Here is a 26,259-nt window from a genome sequence, read left to right on the forward strand (position 1 = left end):
TTATTCCCACCAATTTTTCTGGCATTACAAGCCCTTTAGAGCCCTTCACAAAACTACTTCCTTTTTCATGGCGAATAATGCATGACCATGGCATCAGCTGTAGTGTCAGACCAGCATAGAGCTATTTTAAAGATGTTTCACACCAACTTTATGGCAGTTTTGGCCAACTTTACAGAAACTACCTCTATTAATCTGAGGAAAAAGCCAGTTTCAGTGCAATTTTGAGACATCAATGTTTGACATAGATAAGCCTCAAAGAACTCCTGGAAATGGCCAGATTGAATAAAATCTTAACAAAAAATTCAAAATGGTAGACTAAAATTTGCCGTCATATAAATGTTATAAAATAACATTTGAATGAGTACATGTTGCATATTTGTCACACTTGAATATTTCAGATCAGATCAATGTTACTGATTTTTTTGTATTCAGCCAATCAGGGACGAGATTCTCAATTGGTCCCACTCTGACTCAAGTGCGGTCAGTTTATCAACAGCAAGCGTTATCAAGACTCAGCTATACTTTAAAACTTCTGTGAACCATCTCAAAACAATAATTATGCCAGATTGGGCAAAACGGCACCATATCATATTCATTAAAAGTCATCTTTGAAGTGAGAAACTGCCTGTAAATGGAAAATTAACTCCTTTAAGAGATGAAGTCTGTAGCTCAAGCAGATGGAGTTTCAGGGTCATCTGGTTTGTCTGAATAGTTGTATCTAGATGGCTGTGTTTGTGTCTACATGTGTTGCTGCAATGTGATTACAGTCTGTGGTGGATTATGGCCAGGTAGAGGAGCAGGGGACACTTACTGAGAAAGATGTAGACAGACATCAAGAACAATTCCCACACAGAGGAAGGCACGAAGAAAGACAGCAGACAGAGAAGCAGAGATAACTGATAAAACATGTTAGTGTGGGCTTCAATAGTTTCCCATAGCTGATGCAATAAACAATAACTTTTCATCTTAACCAATGAAATAGGAAAAGGCTTTTAGATATTTCAAATATAAATGGAGGAATGCAATTTATGTTCATCCATCCATTATCTGAGAAGATACATGCTGGACTGGTCCCAGTCAATTACACAGGCTTATAAAGACTTACAAACTAGGTTGTTTATACAGAATATTTTTTATTTCCAATTTCTCCTGGCTCAGGTTGGCCTTGTGTGAGGGCTTTAACAGTTCTAGCCTAAATGGTCAAACATGCATGCTGTCTAAATCAGGCAAGTAGTAAAGGCTAACTGAGGCAGGTGTCCCCTTGTTGGGGACTTAAGGCTTTTTTGCTATAAATTGATGCCTGCTTTGGTTAGAAACACTGGGGATTAGCCAGTCAATCGCAGGGCTGACATAGAGAGAGACAGACAACCAGATATGCTCACATTCACCCCTTTGGCCAATTTTAGAGTCACCAATTAACCTAATGAGCATGTTTTTGGTGGTGGGAGTAAGCCGGAGTACCCGGAGAGAACCCATGTGTGCAAAGGGAGAATATGCAAACTCTGTACAGAAAGGCCCAGGAAGCGAACTGGGGACCTTCTTGCTGTGAGGCAACAGCGCTAACCCCTGCGCCACCGTGCAGCACGGGTTAAGGGATAGTTAAAGTAAAAAAAAAATTAAAAAAAACCCTGCAAAACCTGATTAAACCTTTTCCTCCATGAAAACATCTGAAAGCAGCTAATGTAGCTAAGGCTGAAGCTAACAAAGCTACATTAGATTATGTAGATAACGAAGCTATGTAGCAAACATAACTAAATCTAAAGCTAAATTAGCTATGTTTGCAAGGTAAGATACATACATCAGTAATGTAGCTACATAACTTAATGCAAATAACTTTATACACAATATCCCAAACAAATCAAATAATTAATCAAAGAAACTACCAAACCCCAAAAATAAATCCAAAATAGACCTCAAAAAGGAATAATCACAAATAAACCCCAAAAGAACCTGAGTCTGGCATGTGTGGTCTGCAGCCAGACCCCTCTCCATATTTGAGTGACTTGATCCATTGTCATACACTAGTGCTGAATATTTTCAAAAATTTTCTTGTTTACTGAATAATATTTTTGAATAATAATAATAAAAAAGTAGAGAACCATTTTTTATTGTTTGCCACATCTGGCGATATACTCTTAGTGTGCACACTTTAAACTTTGGAAGTAAAAGAGTAGCAGCATTCAAAGCTGGGAATTGTTTGTTCTCTTGGGAGATGGAAGCACTACAGCAACAATCCAGGACATGTTTCCCCTGTGGTGAAGGCTGGATGTAGAGGAAGTGCAGCTTTGACCTAATTAGAGGGTAATTTCTCATGTTTACATTATGCAACTGTCAACTAGTCTTCAATTAGCTAGAATGAATTATAAATGCATTATGATGGATTTTCTACCACCCAGGAAGGCATTGGTTTTCTTTCATTTTCATGAAGCAACATCAGGGATAAAGCTTTGTTTTTTGATGCTATCTAGTACGGATATTTGATTTTAATGGATAACAAATGATATAAACATGCTGAAAAATGTTTTCCTAACAAATTAGACACGTTCACACATTCAGGTTTCTTTAAAAATGTCGCCATGATACAAAGATGCTTTAAAAGAGTTAAAGAGTGAACCTGGAATTTAGAAAAATGTGTTTGAAGGGAGTTAACAAGGCGCACATATTTCATCTCCACTGACACTACAGATGGTCTGGCACACAAACAGCTCTTCTTATCCCAGGGTCTAATGTTGGGTTTGGTGGAGAGAATACCTTCTTAAGAACCTGACTGAACAGAACATTTTAGCATGTTTTAAACAAGAGTAATGCCCTTTGCTAACAAACAAGTTGACTCTTTTACAGCTAACCTTTGGCAGGAGAACTCATCAGGTCTCTCTTCTTAATACAATTGTCCTGGTGTAAGTGCCCACAGGCTGTTTAAAGTGTTTTCCAATAAACAATCCATTTAAGCCACTGGAGAATGGTGGTCCTAATATGGAGCTGTTTCACTCAGCGAGGCTCCAGAGATGAGGAGAAAAGAAGAACTAGCAGCAGCGGCTGATTAACACGGTTTACTGGCCTTTGGCACCGTAAAATTACACAAATGGCCCTTATTAATAGATAAAAGTATCTGAGGGGAGCTGGTTTATGTCAGCCATGCCAACTGGTCCATGTTAGTAACAAGTGCTGAAAGTGTCCAGCCACTGTGGGAGTCTCTGCTTCATGAGTAAACACTGATGACAGATACATATTACCGTCCAAAACAGTAACGCTGAATTTACCACTGAAGAGACAAACCACCAACTCTCAAAGATACCATACAGCATGTTACAGAACCATAGCTAGCTCTCTCCTACGTTACAAATGCCAGATAAACTATACATTTAAATGGAAGTGATGATGGCTAGCTAAAATGCTGTGTACTATAAGAGGCTTTGGTGTTTCAGTGAAGAAGTCTTTGTTGATGCTAACAGCAGGCTAAAATCTGTTGCTAACATTTAGTTGCAGAGTTTCTCAGTGCCTGATTTATCAAAGAAATGTCAAAGATGAAAACAACACCACTATACAGATAACATTAGCTTCTCCTAGATTACAGGAGACAGGGGGAATTGTAACAGTGGGATATAGAGTACAGGGATAACATTTTTATCAACCAACCTGAAAATTAGCATTAGGCTCATACCTGCCAACACTCCTGGTTTGACTAATTTCGATATTCCCTGTTTTTTTTTTGCCATCAGTCACCCACCTCCTATTTTGTGATTGTAGAGTCCAGGATGCTCCTTTCGTCCGGCCTTACTATCATAGGTATATCTTCAGCAGGGGTAATTCTTTCATGCAGCAAATGGGAAAACTTCTGGCATACAGTCACCAGGAGCACTGCTTTCATATAGCCAATCAGAGCACTGCTTTCATACAACCAATTGGAACACTGCTTTAAAACAGCCAATAGGGATGTTTCTTTTATACAACCAAAAAGTGCAGTGCTTTCACACAGGCAGTAGGAAAACTGCTTTCATATAGCCAATACGAATGCTGCATTTTCAGTCAACAGGAACACTGATGTCATATAGCCAATAGAGACATTGCTTTTATGCAACTAAAAAGAAGATCTGCTTTCATACAGCCAACAGGAAGGTTGCATTCATACAGCCAATAGCAGCGCTGGTTTCTTATAGCCAAGAGAAGCACTGCTTTCAAACTGCCAACAAGAGCCCTTCTTTTAAAACAGCCAAAGGGAGGGCTGCTTTCATATTGTCAAGAAGAGCACTGCTTGGAAAAAAGCCAATACTGAGGCTTTATTCATACAGCCAATAGAAACACTGTTTTCATATTGCCATTAGAAACAATGCTATTATATAGCCAAAAGAAGCACTACTTTCATACAGCAAATGGGAGTGCTGCTTTAATACAGCCAATAGTAAGGCAGCATTTATACAGCCAATTGGTGGGCTGCATTCAAACTGCCAATAGGAGCACTACTTTTGTATAGCCAATAGTAAGGCTGCATTCATACAGGCAATATAAAGGCTGCATGCAAACTGCCAATAGAAGCACTGGTTTCATATAGCCAATAGGAACATTACATTCATACAGCTTGGTTTCATGCTGCAAATTGGAACACTTTCATTGTCACTGAGTGCTGCTTTTACTAAGTCATAGTAGCGCTGCTTTTATACAGCCAATTGTGGGGCTGCTTTGAAACACCCAATAGAATATCTGCATTCATAAAGACAACAGGAGTGCTTCTTTCATACAGCAAATACTAGAACTGCAGAGGCCTTTTTGGTGTTGGCATTTTAAACCAAAAGAACTTTAATTTCACTAAAACTTGATTTTATTATAATTAGACATTTTGTTCATAATGTCAGGCTATAGGGGTATGTTGGTGTGTTTAATCAATATTGAAATACAGCCCAAATAAGTATAAGCCCATGGTAGGGTAAGTCTTCTACTTTTTTCTTAATGATGCATTGGAACATATTAAGAATATTTTTTTAATATAAAAAAATGTTGATCATTGTGTTGGAACGCAGATAACCAGCTCTGGACAAACGTGACCATGACAATAAAATAGTACAAATCTGCAATGGACATTCATTTTTTCTATGATACCTGGCAAACATGGTCTAAAAGTAATTTACAGAAAAGAATTAGTGGATTAATGGTTGGTAAGCGATGCAAACCATATGATGTTCGACATAAAACCTTGCAAACCCAAGCACGTTGCGTGCTACACCCCCCTTCATTGTTTAAAGATTAATAACAGGGGAAAGAAGGGAGAGATCCTCCACTGGAGCTGCTATCAAAGGCAGATGTTGGAAGTAGACTGAGGCTATTTTGCAACAAACCTGTCCTTTACATCTTCAAACAACCCCCTATTTTGTTGGGTGCATATACTTTGTGTAGTGATTTGTGAGTTTTGGCCTTTTGTCACCCAGATGTCCAATCTCATTCTCTCCCTCTCTTGGCCTGTCAGGTCAGTTAGCAGCAAATCCTGGAGGAGGTCCACTGGTTCAACAGAGGGGACCCGTGCAGGGTTGCAGCCCTCCCACATGTGTGCATGTATGAGTATGCACTGCGAAAGCAGACTCAGCCTCACGGCTCCTTTGAGAATCCGTTTTACTCTGCTCGCATCCCTCTCTCTCTACATATGCTGTGCAATCCAGCTGAGGGGGTGAAAAGAGAAGGAGTGAGAGAGAGAAGGTAGCTTGTGTAAAGTAGTAGTCAATCACTCAACACAGTCAGCCAGAGAGAGGGAGAGAGAGTGAGGGGGAGAGAGAGAGAGAGGGACTGGAGGAGCAGCCAGTCGTTCGTCCCTCACTCCAGGCTCTGAGTTTATAGGCAGCCAGGCAGATTTTCTTGGCTTAGACGCAGCGCTCATGACAGGATTAGGAGCCGAGGACGCGGGACCAACCGGAGATCTGCAGGTCTCAGATTCTCTTCCTGCACAGGTAGGAAAAAAACCTTCATACTGTAACTTTCTTCAAGAGATGTGCAAAGCTGGAGGCAGCAGCAACAAACTTCATAGTCCCTTTGGTGCAAAATTAAATATTCCAGATAACTCTTTTGGCAAGTTTTGTTTTGTTTTAGTGATAAAATCTTCCTAAAAGCTAGGAAAAACCCTAAATATTAGTTTAATCTTGATGTGAAAGTGTTATTAAGCTGAAGAGTATGTAATAAAATCCATCCACTGATTAACTGACTTCCTCCTTTTCCCATTCCATTGTCCCCTGGACATGACAAGCATGCTCTGATAGAGTAGACAAAGAATGAATACAACTGGCTCATGCTGAGAGCTGACTAAGTGCCTTTTTCATGATTAATTCAAAGATAAGTTGAACAGAACAGTAGAACATGTGTACAGTTTCAATTATTGATGCAACTGTACGAAACCTGGAGATACCTTGCACAACTTTGGAAATTGTAAACATGCAAAGATATTAAAGGAAGATGCCAAGCTAAACAGAAGATGAAAGATACAAATGCAATGCAGGGTTCTACTGATTACATTGAAGTTGACTCTAGTTCAAGTCTGAAATTGCTTGAGTAGACTCTGTTTTTATACTATTTTCAATTTACTATGGTGTGGCTGAAGTCTTGCCAAATTTATGCTGGCTCATTGATTTCCTCTCAACAAAAGATTTATCAAAGATAAAGCAAGGGCAGCATGCAATTTAAGGTACTTCCTCTTTGCTTTGATATGTAACTGGCTGGTGGTCCCATGCGCAAAAGTTTGAAGTATTTAGTTCTCTAAAAAGAGCGCAATTTAACCAAAGTGAGGTTTAACTTAATGACTTTGACCCCCTTTTTACTGTGATATCAGTTAATCATCTGCTTTATGACCTATATGCATTACTTTGTCACTTACTTACTGTAAGAAATAGTAAGTTGTCTGCATATAGACTTGTTCAGTCATTGAAATGTTTTCAAATTCACTGATATTTTGGGAGCTTTTTTGCCCTATTTGATAGGAAAACGGAAGAAATGGGGACAGAAAGAGGGGGAAGACATGTACCAGACTTGCGCCTAGACTGGTAGATCTAAACTGGTGCCTTTTTTGCCACGCTTTAACTGTCATAAATAGCAATTTGTCACCTGTGTATTGACAAACTTAAAATTTATTTGCCGCTTACTTTTTACTGTAAGAAACTGTAGCAAGTCATCTGCATATTGGTTAAGCCACTTAATCTTGACAGTAAGAAAAAGCAGTTAGTCATCTGCATATTGTCTTATTTTTTATTACTTTGCAACTTATTTTGTTAATGTAAGAAAAGGCAATACGTCTTCTGCATACTGACAGATTTTCACAACTTTGTCACTTTCTTTTATTGCAAGAAATAGCTGTTAGTCATCTGCTTTTTGACAAAATTTCATTACTTTCCCACCTACTTTTTACTGTAAGAAATAGCAGTAAGTCATCTGTATAATGGTGCACTTTCATAACTTTGCCATGTAATCTTGACTGCAAGACAAAGCTGTGTTATCTGTAGTCAAATTATTTCTTTGCCACTTCTTACTGCAAGAATAAGGAGTTAATCATCTGCATTCTGAAAAAATCTTATTGCTTTGCCACTTTTAGATGCAAGATGTAGCAATCAGTCGTCTGCATCCTGATACATTTCCATTACTCTGTGACTTATTTTAACTGCAGGAAAGAGCAATCAAACATCTGTATATTGACACATTTTCTTGATTTTGCCACTTATTTTTAGTTGCAAATAGAAGTAGTCAGTCATCTGCATATAGACATATTTTCATGACTTTACCACTTACTTCTTATTGCAAGATATTGCAGTAAGTCTTCTGCATATTAACAAGTTTTCATGACTTTGACACTAACTTTTACAAGAAATCTCAGTAAGTCGTCTGCATATTAACAAGTTTTCATGTTTTTTAAAAAATAAAGTTTTAAAGAAATAGCAGTAAGTCATCTGCATAATGAAACAAAATTATTTTGCTGCCTCTTAAGGCCTTTGCACACTGGTTACGATCATTTCGCCCAAGTTTCTCGCACGTTTAAAAAGAAAATCCAACTCTTGTTGTTCTAATCAAGGTTGCACACTGATGCAGAAATTTTTGTCCGTCATTTTTTTTTTTCGGAACAGCCTCGATTTTATGCAAAATTTCGCATCAGTCCAAGTCATTTCAATGGGTGAGTGATGATTCAAAACAGTGCCCGCTGCTTCCTTCTCACTTGCTCACCCCCACTGGACCCCTCCTCCCTCTCGCTCCCTCTCTCTTGCCCTGAAACCTCACTTTAAATACCAAAGTTTGCTCATTTATTTTGTGGATATAAACCATGGAAATATAACAGATGGATGTGTGATTTATGATTCAGATCAGCGCCCGTTGCTTTATTCTCTCTCGCTCACTCACCCCCGTCCAACTCCTCCCTCTCTTTCCCAAAACCTCAGTTAAAACACTGTAGTTTGCAGGTGTAAAATGTGGATATTAGCTATGGAGATATAACAGATAAAGGCATACGTTTGTAACCTACTCACATCTCATAACATTGACAGAATTAAACAGTTGCTCTCCATCTCTCCAACGTGGCTCAGCGCTATTACGCATGAGCGTGTGCTGAATGAAGTTCTCTGCCAGGATGGATCCAGCGGGATTTTAAAGGAGTGATAGAGATACAGGCTCGCAGTACGAAACAATCTGGCACATTCTACGAATTTTCGCAGTAAAGGCAAATAAAAACGCATTGGACCCAGTGTGCAAGGTCCGAGTGCATGACGTTTTTTCGGATTACAGATTTGAAAAAACGCATCCGAAAATAGATCAATAGATCATCTTAATATAGGCTCATATATACTGTGCCACTTACTTTTAAAAGGTAAAAATTAGCAGTAAGTTGTCTGCATATTGACAAAATATCATTATTTTGGCACCTAGTTTTACAGTAAGAAATTCACCTGCATACTAACTCGTTTTCATTACTTCACCACTTTTCTAATGCTAAAAGAAATAGCAAAAAGTCATCTGCATACTGACTAATTTTAATTCAACACTTTGCATAATTTCATAGAAGAAGAAAAAAATATGGTTGAACTTTAGTGATAGCTTAATTTAGCAGATTTACTGAATTAGTCTTTCTGTAGAGATGGTAAGACTTTAAGGTATAACTTCAGAAGTCCAGTGTTTGAGCATTTACACGCCGGTTGTCTTGCACCGGTATTTGTGCGAGGACAGCTGCACATGTATGAGGTTACATGCCCCTGTGTGAGTTTCTTCAGAATTCCAGACGCATGCAGCACAGCGGAGCAGCGTGTGGTTTCCCTCTGGATTCCTACACTGAGGAAAAAAAAGGGGGGAAAATAAAAGCTTGATGTGCAAGGTTTGGTCTGATTACAAAGTGCGGGAATCCCTTTTACTTAGATTTCTGCTGCTTCAGCTTGCAGCAGTTTAAGTGAGGATTCTTTGTAGTAAGAAAAGGAGGAGAAATATGGGGCTGGATGGCTGTAGACACAGTCATGTCTGGAAGCAGTACAAAGCAGTCAGCATAGTTGGTTAATGAGGAAGATGTGATTGTGTGAGCTCTGTTAAATGTCTCTGACAGTACATTAACTCCTACAGTCTAATGAAGCTGTTTGCAAGACGTCCAAGATCTCTGATAGGATAGAAAAGACTGAAAACTAAGAAAAGTCAGTCAAATAAGTTACTTCCCCAATTCATCTTTTTGTCCAAGATTTATTGACTTGACACATTTCTGTTTTACAATGTAAGCCCTGGCTTAGGTTTTTATGATTGTGTGTCTCATAGTTATCAGAGCATCCTTAAACTCAGCCAAGAAACTGAGGGAGACATAATGATGCATTCATAAATTTGGCAGAGATCTTAAAGTTGTCACAGTTGTTGCTTTGGATGATGACCTGAAACAAAGGGCTGAAGATGCTATTCCAGGATTTTGATTGGACTTGAGAACAAAATAGGAAGGTTATTTCTCAAGAGTAAAAGGAACACAAACAAAGGCCTGAAATCTGGCGTCTTATTGAGTATGTTACATATGACCCTTTCTGAAAGTGTCATTGTCTCCATACTTTCCCCCCCTTCTCGCCTCTGCTCTGAAATGTCTGGTTTCAATTAGGCTCTCAGGGATGTGTGAGGGTTCTCTCTCATGCTTTCTCTGCATACATAGTATATGTCTGCCTATGCCACTGTATCATCCTGTGATTTGGGGTTCAGGGGCTTGTGGTTGGCCTCTTTTCTCTCACTGTTCAGCGTCTTTGTTAGTTTATGGACAGTCTGTTTCATGGAAACAGGCCACAGAGCTTTGAGTAAACATATGCTCCACACTTTCAGGGAAATTAAACCCTAAGATAACAAGGGAAGCTCAGTGGGAGGTTGCTTGTAGACTACAAATCCTTCACCCTTGAGCTTGGTCCTTGCTCTTTTCCCCAAACTCTTTTAATGGATGGTTAAAGCAGAATTTTTTTTACATTTTTAAATCAAGTTCCCAAAGACAAAAAGGCTCATTCTTGTTTCTGTGGCCTCTGCAGCTTGTTCTCACTTTCTCTCTGAAATACAGTGGCTCTTGTGTTCCTGAACCGTTTCCTCTGGAGGTCTGAACTCCTTCCATCCTCCAGTGGCTCGTCCAGTGTTATTGGAGCATGGAGGCAGCCAGTACAGGTTGAGAATGTGCAGCCTTAAGGCTTTTAAAGTGAGAGGCTGTGGCACTGTCTTCAGATGTGCAGCAAGATAACATTTTTGCACATTTTGCAGAAGCTGCCCATTTCTCAGTTTTTTTTGACTTGGCAAAAAATTAGCAAAGAATCTGTTGGTCAAACATTTAGCGTTACAGTTTAGCTGCGACACTATAAAATTCATTTTGAGACAAGCTTGAACAACTTGGTAAATAAAAAAAATCTAATATCTGGGATTTAATGTCGAATTACAGTCACAATATAACACAAATCCCAGCGATGTCATATTATTTCTTCAATATTATCTTAATTTCCTCTTGACGAAAGATACGTCCTGCAGCAAGGAAAGCATGTAATTTAGGCTACTTCCTCTCTGCTTTGTTATGTAACAGGCTGGTGATCCCATGCACCATAATTCATCTGCATTCAGTCCTGGACTGGTAATCTGGCATACCAGGCATTTTCCTGGTAGGCTGATGCACTTTGGGGCTGGGATGAATTATCTTTTGTTATAACTTCTTACTTCTACTGTAGTTCTTCTTGATTAAGGATCTTATGTCAACCATATTTGATTCAGTGAAAGCACTGAAAACACATCACCTTTTTAAATCTATGGCAGTGCTTCCTAAAGTGTGGCATTAAAGGGGATGAAGGAACAGTATAATCATGTTGTAATCAACCAGTCCTGTGCTGTATGAATACTGACACATTTTCATTACTTTGCTACTTATCTTTAATTGTAAGTATATTAGTAAGTCATCTGCATATTGGCAAATTTCCATGACTTTGTCACTTACTTGTAACTGTTACAAATAGCAGCAGTTCATCTCCATATCGTTTTCCTTATTCTGCCTCTTACTTTTTAATGTATAAAATAGCAGTAAGTCATCTGCATATTTTCTCATTTTATTTAATACTTTTTTAATTGTTTGAAAAAGCAGAAAGTCATCTGCATATTGTTGTATTTTTAATCCTTTCCCACTTACTTTTAACTAAAAAAATAGCAGCAAGTCATCTGCATATCTTCTTTTTTGATAACCTTGCCACCTACATTTTACCAAAAGAAATAGCAACAAGTTATCAGCACATCTTCTTATGTTGATCACCTTGCCTCTTTTCACAATTAAAATTGCCTCAAGTCATCTGCATATTGATGGCTTTTTAATCATTTTGCCACTATTTTTTTACTGTTACAAACAGCATAAGTCATCGGCATATTGATTTTTATCACTTTGCCATTTACTTTGAACTGTAAGAAAAAGCATAGTCAGCTGCATATTGACAATTTTGTATTATTTTGCTGTTTACTGAAACTGTAAGACAGAAGTAACTCATCTGCATATTGTTAAACTTTTTTCTTTGCCACTTACTATTAACAGTAGAAAAAAGCAAAACGTCAGCTGCATACTGACACATTTTTTTGCTATTACTTTAACCTGTAAGAAAAAGAAGAACGTCATCTGCATATTGACAAATTTTCCTTTCTTTGACGCTTACTATTTCCTGTAAGAAATAGCAGAGAATCACCTACATATTTACTGATTTTCACCACTTTGCCACTTACCTTTTACTGTAAGAAAAGCAGAAATTCAGCTTCAAATGGATAAATTTTCATTCCTTTGCCACTGACTTGTAACTGTGAGGAATAGAAGTAAGTCATCTGCTTTACAAATATTCATTTAACACTTGGCCAAGTTTTATTTAAGAAAGAAAAAAGAAGCATGGACTGCATCTAACTGCATGTATTTGCTGCCTCATGCTAAGAAGGCAGCAGTTTCTTGATCTACCAGATCTTTTTCAGAATAACAACAGTGCCATCTGGTCTACACAAAAGTTGAAAAGAGCAGTGAGATTTAATCAAGACGGCACAAAAAGCCAACTTAAACACTAGAATTTGATTGTTTCACTGCCTTCAAGTGTCTCCTTCTGCATAGTCATTCTGTCCACTGTATGAAGTATTGATTAATGCAGCTTTAAGCCAGAAGCATGTGTTGTAGCCTGATTATGTAATGCTGAGAAAAAAGAGGGGGAGGTCACTGGCGGTTTCGGGTTCATATCTGAACCAGTCATAACAGTGAAAAGAAATGTTTATTTGTATGATTGGCATCTGGACAGACCCAAAGAGGATCCTGTATTCTGACCCAAAAATGTAATCTAAGAAGGTTCACTGTATTGTTTATGAGTACTGTTGGCTGCTTTCCCAGTTGTATGCTCCCCTCTTGACATGAGATCAGAAATGTTACTTGAAACCTTTCCAAACTAAATGAAAAAATACAAATCTATTATCCTTTGTGATGAGGAGTTTCCCTCCAGCTGACACATCATTCTGTTTTCTACCACATGCTTTCTCAGCCTCATCCATTTGTCTTGTCTTTAAGACTTTCCTTCTGTCTTTCACTTTCTCCCCCTGCTTTCCTCTCAGTCTCAAACATTGTTTGGACGTGGTTTCCAAACACGTGTGCTGCCTCCATCTGTATTTCTCTTATTGTCAGTCACTGTTTCCTTTCTCACCCCCTTCTTCCTGGTGTAGGTGGGTTGTTATGGTCTAAGAGGCCAACCTGTCTTTGCCTCTATTGGTCTGCTGAGACCAAATGGCCCATCTCAGCCTGTAAACAGTTCAGAAACGTACACACAGACATTCAGCCCTGGCGACAGCTTGAGTAAAAGAAATAATTTCTTGAGAGGATAATAAAGTGTATTGTAAGGTATAGTATAATCCTGTTTCACATCCTACTGCAATCATAATCAAAGGTTATGGTTTTTATTGTACAGCATCCGTTTGTGTTGTATGGTTTGGTTTGTGATTGTTTGATATTGTATAGTATGGAATGATATGACATATATTGGATCAATTTCCAGTATTCATAATTTGAGTACCTGGACTTCTCATGTCTCTTATATAAAGAAAAACTTTGTGTCTACTTCTCTGTGTGCCAGCTGCACAGTTTACACACATTTGCACTTTGACTTTTGGTCCTTTGGCCGAGCGATGTAACTTCCTCTCACCCCTGGATAATGTTACCACTGAAGTCCTGCCAAACCACCTGGTTTAACTACACTTTCCACTTTGCTACACTACACTGCCCTGCATTTATATGGGCTATATGCAGTTTCTGAGTTTCAAGCATATACTGCTCCAGCATGAACATTTCTACTGAGTCACATTTAAAGAGAGAGGAGTTTTCCGATAAAAAATAGTTGCTTTATTTTCCATTTAAGACAGTAAAAGCTGGCACGGCAGGGAGACACGTGCTCACATGCTGTTCACCCAGAGATGAGTTTTAAGTCCCTTCTGCACACTGTCCCCTCTAAACAAAACTCCAACCAGACAAACAAACACCGCAGACTTTTATTCAGTGGTTTGTTTTGATTAAGAGCACACTTCTACTTGGGATTCATGCGCCTTTCTCACCCAAAGGAATGACTCGGTAAATAGTTTAGTGTTGAAAGGTTATTCGAAAGATTTAATGCAAATCATCCAATACTGTGTCATTGTTTCTGAAACAGCTGAGCAAATGGAAAAATCATTAGGAGTCCGACCAGAGCCAGTTGGTAACTCAATACCTATCACAACTAATGACATAATCATACTTTCACTATTACCCCCGCATTCAGCTGAGGCGTTTCCTGGCAGTCCTGTCTGATTGGGGTCTCCCAGTGAAATCTACCTAATGTGTTTGAAATGTGAAAGTACAGAAAACTGAGCCAAAATGTCATTAAACACAACATATCTAATAATTAGCACCCAATATAAGTAACTACTAACATACTTTTAATAGAGTAACCCTGAGGCCCTTAAAACTGCCCTCTTGTTAGTGAATAAGACCCTCTATGAGCTGAAAAACGTGATAAAACTGTCAGCCAAATATGGCACTACATAAAATGCTAAAGACTGGGATAGACTTACAAAGAGATTACTCACTTTTCAGACTGGAAGTCTGTTTAATTTGGATTTCAGATGACGGAAAACTAGTCCAATGATGGCATGCCTCATCGGGACCATGAGAAATATGTAATGCTAGCTGAAGTCTTCAGCCAGCCCTATGCTAAAACAGTATTGTTAAGCTAAAGGAGGACAGATATAGTATTTGTTGGTAACTGCACTAAAAAGTTGCATACCAAAGGTCTGTTGCCCTTTTGAGTAGCTCTGTGAGGCTGTTTTGCACATCAGTGCTTTCAGCTAAATGCTAACAGTCTCAATGCTAGTGCTAATAAGTGAGACTGATGTTGAGCTAGCATAATTTTACCATTTTCATCATTTGTTACTGTGCAAGCTTACTGTCATTTGATAAAGCACACAAATTACATCCTGGTTTGTACATTTAGGGTGCTGAAAGTATCTGCAAACTGACATGCTAACATGACAATGCTATCAGGTTGTATCTATGCTACACTCTGATAAAGTTTACCACCTTACTATTGAGCTACCGTACTATTATTTGATACAGATAAAACCCAAAGTTGCCCAGTGATATTTGCTTAGCTAAATGCTGACTGCAGCATGCTAACTGTCTTATACTGCCAATGCTAACAAGCATAAGTGGTGTAAAGCTAGAATAATACTCACCATGGCATGTTCATTTCTTTCTTGCTGTTAGCAATCAACCATTTGACAAGTTGCACACATTGCAGAGAATCAGTGTGTCCCAAATGGCTTTTCACACTGACTTCAGTTCAACTGCCTGTTTTTCTTAAACTTCTTTCTTAACAGCAAGTTGTAAACAAACATTAGTCTGATTAATTGAAATTTGACTGCTATTTTACTCACTATTGAATTCATGTAACTTGTATTTTATGTTAACGCTTCAATAAAATTATTTTACTTTGCCTTAAAGGCCTTTTTCATGGTTGAAATGTGCCGCTGTTGCTAATGACACATTAGCTAGCAAGCGCATGCTAACGTTAGCTAGCACGCTAGCATGCTAACAGTATAACATCCATTACATCACCAACATGATACTTAGTGAGCGTGCGAAGTGTCCATACTCAATTCTTTAATGATTTTGAGTACTCTGCTTTTGGGTTAACTTCTCTGTGTGAACACACTGTGCACTTATGCAAAATATGTAGCTATTTAGTTCAAAACCATGCAATTTGGGAAATGTTTTTGGGTAAATGCTAATAGTTTAATTTGGAATAAATATTAAAGTTACGTCAGAGCAGTTACATGTGCTCTGTGATGTTAGAAAATACTGATAATAAGCGCAGGGAAACATGAAGAAGCACACCAAGTCCCTGTTTTAAGGGACAAAATATCTTACTGTGTCATTGGATGACGGGAATAGTATCACCTATGCAGCAGTTCTAAAGGGCTAAAGTTAATCCTAACCCAGCAATATAAGTAGAGTTCACTATCAGTAATGTTAAATCTGATGTGCATTGTGACAACCACCTTGCTACTACCTCAACTACTATATTACAGCAAGTAGATGCACAAACTCCTAATGGCAAGACATATGTACCAAAAGCTGCTCAAAAACTGCAAGTTGTGGACTTTGCTGCACAAAATTGAAATCGTCACGTAAGAGGATGGTTTGAACCTTTTTCCCTTGGGAGATTTAAAAAAAAACAGACTGCAGATTAGGCCACATACTGGGGTGACTTGCGGTCTGAATTTTACAGTAGTTGTTTGACTTGTTTATGAAATATGCACATCAGCTCTTAACACACAAAAAACATCGAAAGATCTTGGGATTCAATGTCTTGAATGTGACTGCAAAGTAAAAATTTGGTATGCACCAAGAGATTTGTACGCCTCGAGATTTTCTTTACTATCTACGCCCTGTTTCCCATTGCTAAGGGTTAACTTATCTGTGGGAAGGTCACTCGGTCTTCTTTTGCCAAACAACATAATTTGAAAAGGAGTCCACATGTTCCCTAACTTTGTGACCGCAAGATAGCTACTTTTTGGCTACCACTTGCACTCAAACCACAAAGCACTTCATGGCCTATGTCTGCTTGCTTACATGTACAAAATATTAATGCTAACCAGCATGACTGTTGTATTACAACAGCGTTTACCATGCACATATTCTCCTTTAAAAGTGTTAGTATACGTTCCTTTGCAAGGCAGGAAAAAGTATCAAAGGGGCTTATTTGATAGTCATTTGTATAAAGTTATTTACTGATAGAAATAAGTAGATTACACAAGTAATATCAGATGAAGGTTATAGTGATAGTCATGGGATAGTATATTATTTAGAAACCATGGATATCTGACCAAACATGGATCCTATTGTCTGGAAAGACTGTCCTGCCATAGCTATGATGTTGAACAGCTCTTGAGAATGCATGAAAATTTTTACCACAAAAACAGTTTGTTTTGTGTTTATTCAAAACCTAAACCTAACCTAATTCTTGATCAGTAAAGAAAGCAATGGCAAGCTAGAAACTATCCAAACAGCAAGGAAAAAACGGACACAAACCCTAAAGGCCTTCTGCTCTCACACAGAGGGAGTCAAATTCCTTAGCTAAGCATGGACTGACCAAAAGGAGCTGGGATGGGGAGTAAGACTAGCCTTGGAGGGCTAATTCAGGCTGCTATGGGCATGAGGTGAACCGCAGGGATGGGCTCTGCCTGAGTGGGCATGTCATGGTCTCAGCTGGAATTCATCTTGGATGATGCATGCTGACCGCGGCTGTACTTTTCTAAGAAAGGCCCGGCCTCTTCCTCCTGAACAGCTGTGAAGTGGAAAAAAGATCTGAGCGGCACAAGCATGGGTCCAAATGGTTTGGGGACAGTTAATTAATAGCAGAGGAAGGTACAGGAAAGTGGAGAGAAAAGATCATATGGTGTTTTATTTATAGCAGTGAACAGTTTTACCATCTTTAAATTTGACAGTCTTGTATCAATTATATGATATTTAGTTGATAAATGTGGAGGGACAGTGCAGCAAACAGCATCACTTATTGCTTTGGTTATATGTGAGAGTAAACTGATACAGCCTTTGGTAAACTTTATCCCTATTTGCTAGATCAAAATGATAGTAAACTGCACTATTCCCATAAGATGATGTTAGTGCCATCAGTTAGCGAATTAAAAGGGTTACTCTGAGGACCACTTAACAGCCACAATGTCAGAAAATAGAACTTTTATCTTAGCTCTGCTTAATGTAGAATACCCTGTACTGCCTTTTATGGCTTTTCTGTATCTTAAATACTGTAATAAAGGTTACTGTGGTTAAACGCCTCACCTCATAGGCACATTTGCGCGAATCAGTTTATTAATTGTAACTTCAAACACTGCGGTAAGTGTTTTACCTCATGTGCATATTGGCACTACTCCATCTTAAATTATCTTATCTACCTCATGTAAATTCTTGCATATTTTATATTTCCGACCATATCTAGTTCATAGTCAGCATTCTTGCACCCTTTGCACATCTTGCAACCATGTTATCAATGCACATGGACTAAAAAATTACCTAACATATTTCAATTTTGATTACTTATACTTTTTCAGTTTTTATTATTTTTGTATTTAATGTTTAATTCCTGTACATTGATAGCAAAGCCAACAGGAGTCATATTCCTTGTTGCGTAAACATACTTTAATATAGTTTTATTTTAAATGAAACTTTATTGATCAGCAGCACTCTGACCAGGTGAAAGTTTGTTTTGACAGATATTTTGCTTGTTTTTTTTTTCTTGTTGATCGAAAGAAGTGGGCTGTGGCTTTGTCTCTCTCAAAGCAGGGACTGTAATTCCTTGCTTTCTGCACTTGCAACGCTAAAGTTCAGTCAAGTGTCTGATGACAGATGACTCAAGGTAGATGAAATATAGAGCTGGCAGGTTCTGTAGAGCAGACAGACAAGTCTTTCATTTCGGTTGAAAGATTTTTTTTTAATTTGATGAAGGATTGTCCTTCTAGTAAGTGGACAAGCCTTCAACACATTCATTTTCCATGATTTTGGATATTCATTTAATGTACTTTGTGATGATTTTCATCACTGATATTTGGTCTAAAATACATTTTTAAATTGCATTAATGAGAATTAAATTTTGTCACCCAAATTAGGTGCAACAACGTAACACTGCCCCTGAAAAACAAAAGTTACACTGAAATTGATTATATTTAATTAATTATATGTTATAATTAAATTGAATTCATAATTTGACCATTTCACAGCAAGTTTAAAGCTCCTATGAGGAACTTTTGGTTTGTGTTGATTTTGGCGCCCCCTTTGGTCAAGCTGTCACATCTTATCTCTTTGCTGATTTTGTCCTGAGCATGTGTATCTAAATATCTCCTGACAGTTATCTGAACAGTTGAATAAAAAGTTGTTTGGGTGACTCCTACCCCCTGGCCGTGGTTTCAGGCAGTAAAAACAACTATATAGAAAGTATTAGACTTGTTGATTATGGTCTAGTTTGCTTTTCTAGCTCATAAAGAGGCATCAAAATCAATATGAGTCTGTTTCATAACCAGCAAAAAAAAACTCCTCATAGGAGCTTTAATATAGTAGACCCTCTAATATGAGGGTAATGTGAATTGTAAGAATAAACCTATGTTGTTTTTTACTTCAGGGTTCTGAGGCTTTATTTTTTTCCTTTCCTTTAATTTGTTTGTGGCTGCTGTGGACACCATACTTAAGTGTCTGTTTGCTCTGAGCAAACCTATAAATCTTCCAGCGTTAGTACCATGTTGCACTGGAGCTTCAAGGAACAACTGGTACAGCTGGATCGCAGCTCTGTATATAAACAACCTGCAGCAGACCCCCTGACTTCACCTGAAAGCTTTTACATAGAGAGGATGTGTCTGGGTCCACTCAACATCTCACCTCTTCATGCTTTCCCTCTCATTACAGTCTGTCTGCTGTTTGTAATGGCACACCCTCTGTCTTGTGTTGAAACATGGCTTTCATCTGGAGCACTATCATGTAACAGAGGAACTCTGTTCCAGTAGATGTACAGTACTGAAGCACCTGAATACACATGGACATCTAGTAGGGGTCCATGCTGTCGCTGAAAAGAAGCGATCCATTCATTTTCTGTTGATTTTAGCTCTGGAGAAGAGTGTTATTGGAGGAGACGCCTGCAGTGGAGAGAATCGAACCTGCATGTTCGCTTCGTTTAGGTGGATTGATGGTCAGACAGTTAAGAAGAGCTCAATGGACTGGAAAGATTGTCCCCTTGATACATTCTCAGCTGCTTCTGTCTGTAGCTATAGCTAACATGCCCAGTCTGTGATTCACAACGGAACGGCCCCATCTGCATTGACAGGCTTGTTCCACTGTTGGACACTGGTGGGGGAGGACTGCGGTTTGGTACAGTTCTGCCTCCAATCAAACAGGGGATCCATGACTCACTTTGAAACTAGAAAACATGCCCATTAATCCACACTTCCTTTGGCTTATTCAACAGACTGACTGTCCAAAAGAAGCTATAATGGGCACCATTATTAGGCTATAAATATATGATTATCTCCAGACATCAAATTTAATATTTATGACAGATGATCCCTCCATACTTGGCAGTACAAACTGATAAGGGACTAAAAGACAAAGTGCAGTTTCAAAACAGTAGTTTAATGAGAAGCTTTACTTAAGCTACCACCTACAAGAGCCTGTTAGCTTAGCTTAGCATCAAACCAAGAGACAAAAGGCAGGCAGGAAGAGAGATTAACTTAAAAGCCTGTTTAGTTAAATGTGCAAAGCATGCATGGGGTTTCCCTGAGAGAAAACAGCACTTTACTACAACCACATTTTAACCCAAAACATGTTAACACATAACAAATGTCTGCCTCTCTTTCCCTCCCAGCCCCTTTTCCTGTTTCCTCTGCCCACTCTCCTCATGCTCTACGTCCCCACTAATGTTTTCAGCATGTGCAGTTTAACCGCTGTAGGTGCCCGCGTGTCCTGACATACAGAAATGACAAATCCCTGTACATGTTGGCTTATTTTTGAGCAATTATTTATATTTCAAATATTGCAGATTTATAGAAATCCTCAATTTTTGGGCTATTGTTGATTTATTGTCTCCTTTATAGTGATAGTGTTGAGAAATTTGCAACATTGCACTATACAGGTACTGCTTTGCATATTTGCCACACTTAAATGTCTGAGATCATCATACATTTTGACATTAGTCTAAGATAACCCAAGTAAATATAAAATGCATTTTTAATTGATAATTTCATGTATACGGGCGAAAAAATCCATCCAAACCTACCTGACCGTACGTGATGCCACCTAAACCTCATAACTGGTTGTGCCACCCCTGGCAGCAACAACTGCAAGAAGGCAATTGCAATAATCAGTAATGTGTCCTTTACATCGCTGTAGAGGAATTCTGGCCCACTCTTCTTTGCAGAATTGTTTATTCAGCCACATTAACACGAATGGCCTGTTTAAGGTCACGCCACAGTATCTCAATTGGAGTCTGGACTTTAGCTTGACAGATTCGGTGTGTGGTTTAGCAGTGTCTTACTGATATATGGGAGACGTTGTCTGGATGGGAGCATATGTTGCTCCAGCACCTCTATATACACTGAGCATTGATAGTGCCTTTCCAGATGTGTAAGATGCTACACCATAGCACTAAAGCAATCCCATACCCTCAGAGATGCTGTCTTTTGAACCATGACTGATAACAAGCTGGATGGTCCTTCTTCTCTTCAGTCTGTAGGGCACGACAATCATCCTTCCAAAAAGAATTTCAAATTTGGATTTGTATGACCACAGAACAGTTTTCCATGTGGCCTCCAGAATCCATTTTAAATGAACTTTGGGCCAGAGAAAATGGATTCTGGATTTTTTTTTCACATAGGCTGTAGCTTCTTCTTTTCATGAAACAGCTTTACCTTGCAGTTGTGCATGGCACGGCCAGCTGTGTTGACAGATGATGACTTCTGGAAGTGTTCCTGAGCCCATGCAGTGGTTTCCAGTACAGAATCGTGCTTGTTTTTAATGCAGGATCACCTGAGGGCCTGAAGATCACAAGCATTCAGAACTGAACTTCAGCCCTGTCCCTCATGCCTCGATTTCTCCAGATTCTCTGAATCTGTTGATGATGTTATGTACTAGATGGTGGGATATTCAAGTCTTCAGAATATGTTGAGGAACGTTTTTCTGAGATTGCTCCATAGTTTTCAGACATAGATTGCGCCTGCCCATCTTTACTTCTGGGAGTCTTTGCCTCTCTTTAATGCTCCTTTTAAACCCAGTCTTGTTATTGACCTGGTGACCAAAGAAATACAAAATGTTCCTCGAGCTCTTTCCCATCAGAACCACTTACTTTTCTAGCCTTTTATTGCCCCGTTCCTACTTTTTTGATATGTGTTGCTGCCATCGATGTTGTTTATGCTCTGCTGTGAATAAAATATGGGTTTATGAGATTTGCATTGTTTTTATTTACATTTTAGACAGCATCCCAACTTTTTTGGAATTGGGGGTGTATTTTGTCCTTTTTTGTCCTTGTCTCATTCACTATTTTAATACTGCTCTTTACCCTATAATCTAGTTCCCTTTTCACTTTCACCCTGTTCATGTTTTGAAATCATGTAAACATAGTTTGTTCTGTTTATATTGTACTTGTATTGCAATACTGTGCACTATGCTTATCAGGAAAATCCTCAGTTTCATTGTAATGCACTAAGACAATAAGAGCTCTTACATCCTGCAGAGCTTGAATGGCTGAATATCCTGAGGTACATTCAACCAAATATTGCAAAAACATAATTCAAAACTAGGAACTCTTGCTTGCCAGATGGCTTTATTGTTGTTAGGTTGTGTAGAAACTAATCTCCTTTTTCCACTCTTGTTTTCAAACACAGCTGTGACCAACCTCCTGCATCCTGTCACACTGACCTTCCCACGTCCGTCTTCCAAGGTTGACCTGATTACGGAGAGGCCACCCCCTCCTCTCCCATCATGCGTCCCCTCACCACCACCCTCCTCCTCCTCCTCCTGCTGCTGCTTCTCCTCCGGTCAGCAGAGCCCCGGAGAGGCCCTCGGTCAGGAGCCAAGGAGAGGGGCGCCGGGGGCCGTATTCGGGGCAGAGGCAGGGCCGGAGTGATGAGGCGGCAGGCCCAGGACTGTAAGGAATATATAGAGGCTGGAGAGAAGTACCTGGACTGTCAGGACCGGCAGCTGACCACTGTGATGCAGGACTGGCCTAAAGATATTCAACATCTGCTGTTGGCGAGGAACAGGATTCAGGTGCGTATGGTCACATTAATCATAAAAAAATGACTTAGGTAAAGCTCCAGCACTCCTGAAAAATCAAACAATATTCAGCCTTTTCTGAGGTTTTCAAATGCAGCTTTGTGGAGCAAATGCTTCAATTTCCTCTGTGTTAACATCCTTAGCTTCTTTCTTTGACCCCAAACTCCACCAGCTTGTTGATACCCTGAGCATCTGTGCACCATTTCTTTGGATGCAGATCAAAGACACATTTTTCTGCTGTGTGTGCATAGGTTTTTGCATGTAGAAGTCCGCCCACAGGATGTGTGTGTCACAGGTGTGGAGAGGAACAAAACAAAATGCCTTGCCAGCGAGGTAATAAATAATAGAGGGCTAATGAGATATAAACGCTGATTTGGTCAGTGAAAAGTGGGGTGTAATTATGCTTCATTTTTACCCCATTTAAGTTCAAAGAGCTGGCTTGTTGAATGAATGAGTGGTGAGGGGAAAAGTGAACTAATAGGGTTTTATTTTGTAGGAGGATTTTTGACACTGCTTGAGTTTGCATGACGTTATGAAACATGCAATCTACTCCCTAAAACTACATGTTGTACTTTGTACTTAAGATGCAATCTATCTTTAGTTTCATATAAAAAGTCAGTTGAATATTTCTAATATTAATTCTACATAAAGAATAAGGACCGGTCAGGTATGAGAGCATATGTGGATTCAGCACTTTAACATGGCCCTGTACTGCTCTGGCCTCCTGATAGCCATCTTTTAGGCCTGCGCCAAGCCTGTGCCCCATCTGTCCTCTAAGCTGCCCCTGTGGCCTGGTCCAACCCACTGGGTCTCCGGCACCCAGTAAGCAATGAGCTGGATCAGACCCAAGAGGGTGCGCCAGGTGCCTGTAAGTGCAACTGCCCCTCCTGCATCAAGCAGCTGACTCTTCCCATTCCTGATCTCCAGAACCTGTCAGCATTAGACGCATGATCTTGCAAATGATACCCAAAAACATGCCCAAAGGAAGTCATCACAGAGGAATCTGGCTGGCATCTTTGGCCATCAGTCAGTATCTAGGCCTCATAAGAGGACAGTAAGCCTGAGAGGACCGAGGACTGAAAGACTCTGACTTGCATAGCCCCACAGCATCTTGCCCAGTGAACCCATTCCTAAATCTGTGGTTGATCTCAGCTTCACAGTTAGAGGATCGGAGGATTATGCTACCAAGATTGGTGAACTGCTTCACAACTTCCACGCTCTCACCTTTAGACACAGCTGCATCTAAGGTGTTCCTGCATACCTTGATAGGGCTCAGTCAAGAAATCCCTAAACCCAGTTATGCCGTTTACACTAGCCCCCAAAGATCAACCATCCAGACTGATGGGCCGCAGAAAGCCTTAACTTTGCCAGGGTTTTTAAGTAGGAACCTCCCTTTCTCTGTGCTACATCAGTTAGTCCCACATCCAGAGGGACGACCAGTGATCTCCCAAAGCTACCCCCCTCCTAGCTCTCACAATCCACCCACATAAAGAACGCCACCAAAACAGACACAGCTTCATCCTCTTTAACAGATCCAGTGTAGTGACAACGCTGACACTACCTACTCTTACTCTTGGTTCATTATTGCCACTACAAAAAGACAACTATTCTTGATGCCGATATTAAACCTAAAAAAGTCCCTGCACTTTCCTGGCTCAGATTAGCATGATGCAGTTGCACGTAAGCGCAAGAATGGGCACATAATTTAGATGTGATGTAAACTAATCAATATCAATCAATGTACTGCCTTGCATAATAGACAGTCTAGGGCTTTATCCTGCAAAGGGGGTACACACACTGGGCAATTTGTACCATGCCCAAAGCAAAGGTCAAGAGAGATTCTCTTACAGCACTCACACTAAAACTAACCATACACATCTTGCCTTTAGGTTTTGAGGGACAACATGTTCTCCCAGTTCACTCAGCTGAAGAGCCTGGACCTCCAGCAGAACGACATCTCTATGGTGGAGGAGGGAGCGTTCACTGGCCTCTCCCAGCTCACCACCCTGCTGCTTCAACACAACGGACTGAGAACAGCCTCCGAGGAGCTCCTTCTCCCTATGCCCCGCCTCACCTACCTCCGTATCTATGACAACCCTTGGAGCTGCGACTGTTCATTGGACAGCCTGGTCAGGACCATGCAGGTACCGAGCAATCGCAATCTGGGCAACTACGCCAAATGTGCCGAGCCCCTGTCACTGAGGGGGGAGAAGTTAAAGAAGCTGAGCGTGGAGTCGTTGTGTACGAGTGATAACCAGGTGGACAGCAGGCCAGGGGGCGGAGGGAGAGGGCAACCGAGGCCTCCACCAATCAAAAAGAAGCTAGAGGCTACATCTATGTGCCGCACCTACATGTTCCCCAAGCCTCTGCTGGACTGTAGCAATAAAGGTAGGGTCATGTTCTGTGTCCTGTAACTCATCTCCTTTCACTAAGTGAAGTCTGTCAGTCTTTATTCTGAGGTTTATTTATTAACGACAAACAGGAGATTCTCCGTTGTTTGCACAAAAAAACCTGGCTCATTCACAAATGACACATCATCACTGTTGGTAGGCCTTTTTCCTGCTCGTTTTCTATCTTTAATGATAGGAGGGGAATGCACATCAAACAACAAGCCTGCTGTTTTTATGGTGACTTAAGGCGCTGTTTAACAGTTTACAAAGGAAAAAAAGCCCTAAATTTGGGCACTCAGCTCATGGCTCTACTCTCCCTTTGTGCATGTGAAGTCACAGTGTAGACCCAGCTTAGGTTGGTATTTGTTCTTGATATTACAGGGGCTCTAATACTGTTACTGTGCGTGAAAAAACTACTGCATAGCAGGCCTATCATTTGTCTGGATTGTACTTTTTAATTTCTGCTAAAAGCTAATGTAAGCATTCCAGCATGTCATAATAAGCTGGTAAACATGGTTAACGTTAGAAGCTTTAACGTAACTGTGCATTAGCATGCTAATATCCTATGTCCCTTTGTCTGTAGTGCTTTTAATTAAATGTTAGCATACTAGCATTTGGAACTATGACTATAACTACACTGACAGACAAAAGACCTTTAGCATTGTAACTGGGAGTTTGCTGTTAGTCTGCTAATGTGCTAACATGCACTTTTGTGTTTTCTGCTGTACTTTTTGTTTATTTCTTATAAGTAAATGTTTGTGTTTTAACACCAATCTACAGTGTAAAGATGCTGAATGCTAAGTGGTTTTACATAGTTACTTATGGTAAGCATGCTAAATAAGCTTTCAGCTCACAGCGTTGCCTGAATACGACCAACCACAGTAGAATGCATAGGTGAAACACTCCATGCTAACATGCTAATGTGCTGAGATGCCAGTATGTCGTCTCTGTTGTACTTTTTGTTTCTTTCTTATTAGTGAATCTTAGTATTTTACCACTAAACTACAACTGCAAAGAAGCCTAATATTTAGTTAAGAGTATTACGCAGGGTTAACACACTGAATTAGCATATAGCTC

General features: G+C 39.6%; 1 protein-coding gene across 1 annotated transcript in view; it reads left to right on the forward strand.

Annotated features, from left to right (window-relative positions):
- Positions 1–5,631: 5,631 nt before the first annotated feature.
- Positions 5,632–26,259, forward strand: part of lrrc17 (leucine rich repeat containing 17) — a 40,104-nt gene continuing 19,476 nt past the window's right edge. The window contains exons 1-3 of the mRNA XM_041780279.1: positions 5,632–5,933; positions 22,402–22,786; positions 24,682–25,180. Of these exons, the coding sequence (XP_041636213.1) occupies positions 22,499–22,786; positions 24,682–25,180 (787 nt within the window). The 5' untranslated portion in view covers positions 5,632–5,933; positions 22,402–22,498. The remainder of the gene's footprint in view (positions 5,934–22,401; positions 22,787–24,681; positions 25,181–26,259) is intronic.

The sequence above is a fragment of the Cheilinus undulatus genome, linkage group 23 (assembly GCF_018320785.1).
Source record: "Cheilinus undulatus linkage group 23, ASM1832078v1, whole genome shotgun sequence".
NCBI classification, from domain to species: domain Eukaryota; kingdom Metazoa; phylum Chordata; class Actinopteri; order Labriformes; family Labridae; genus Cheilinus; species Cheilinus undulatus.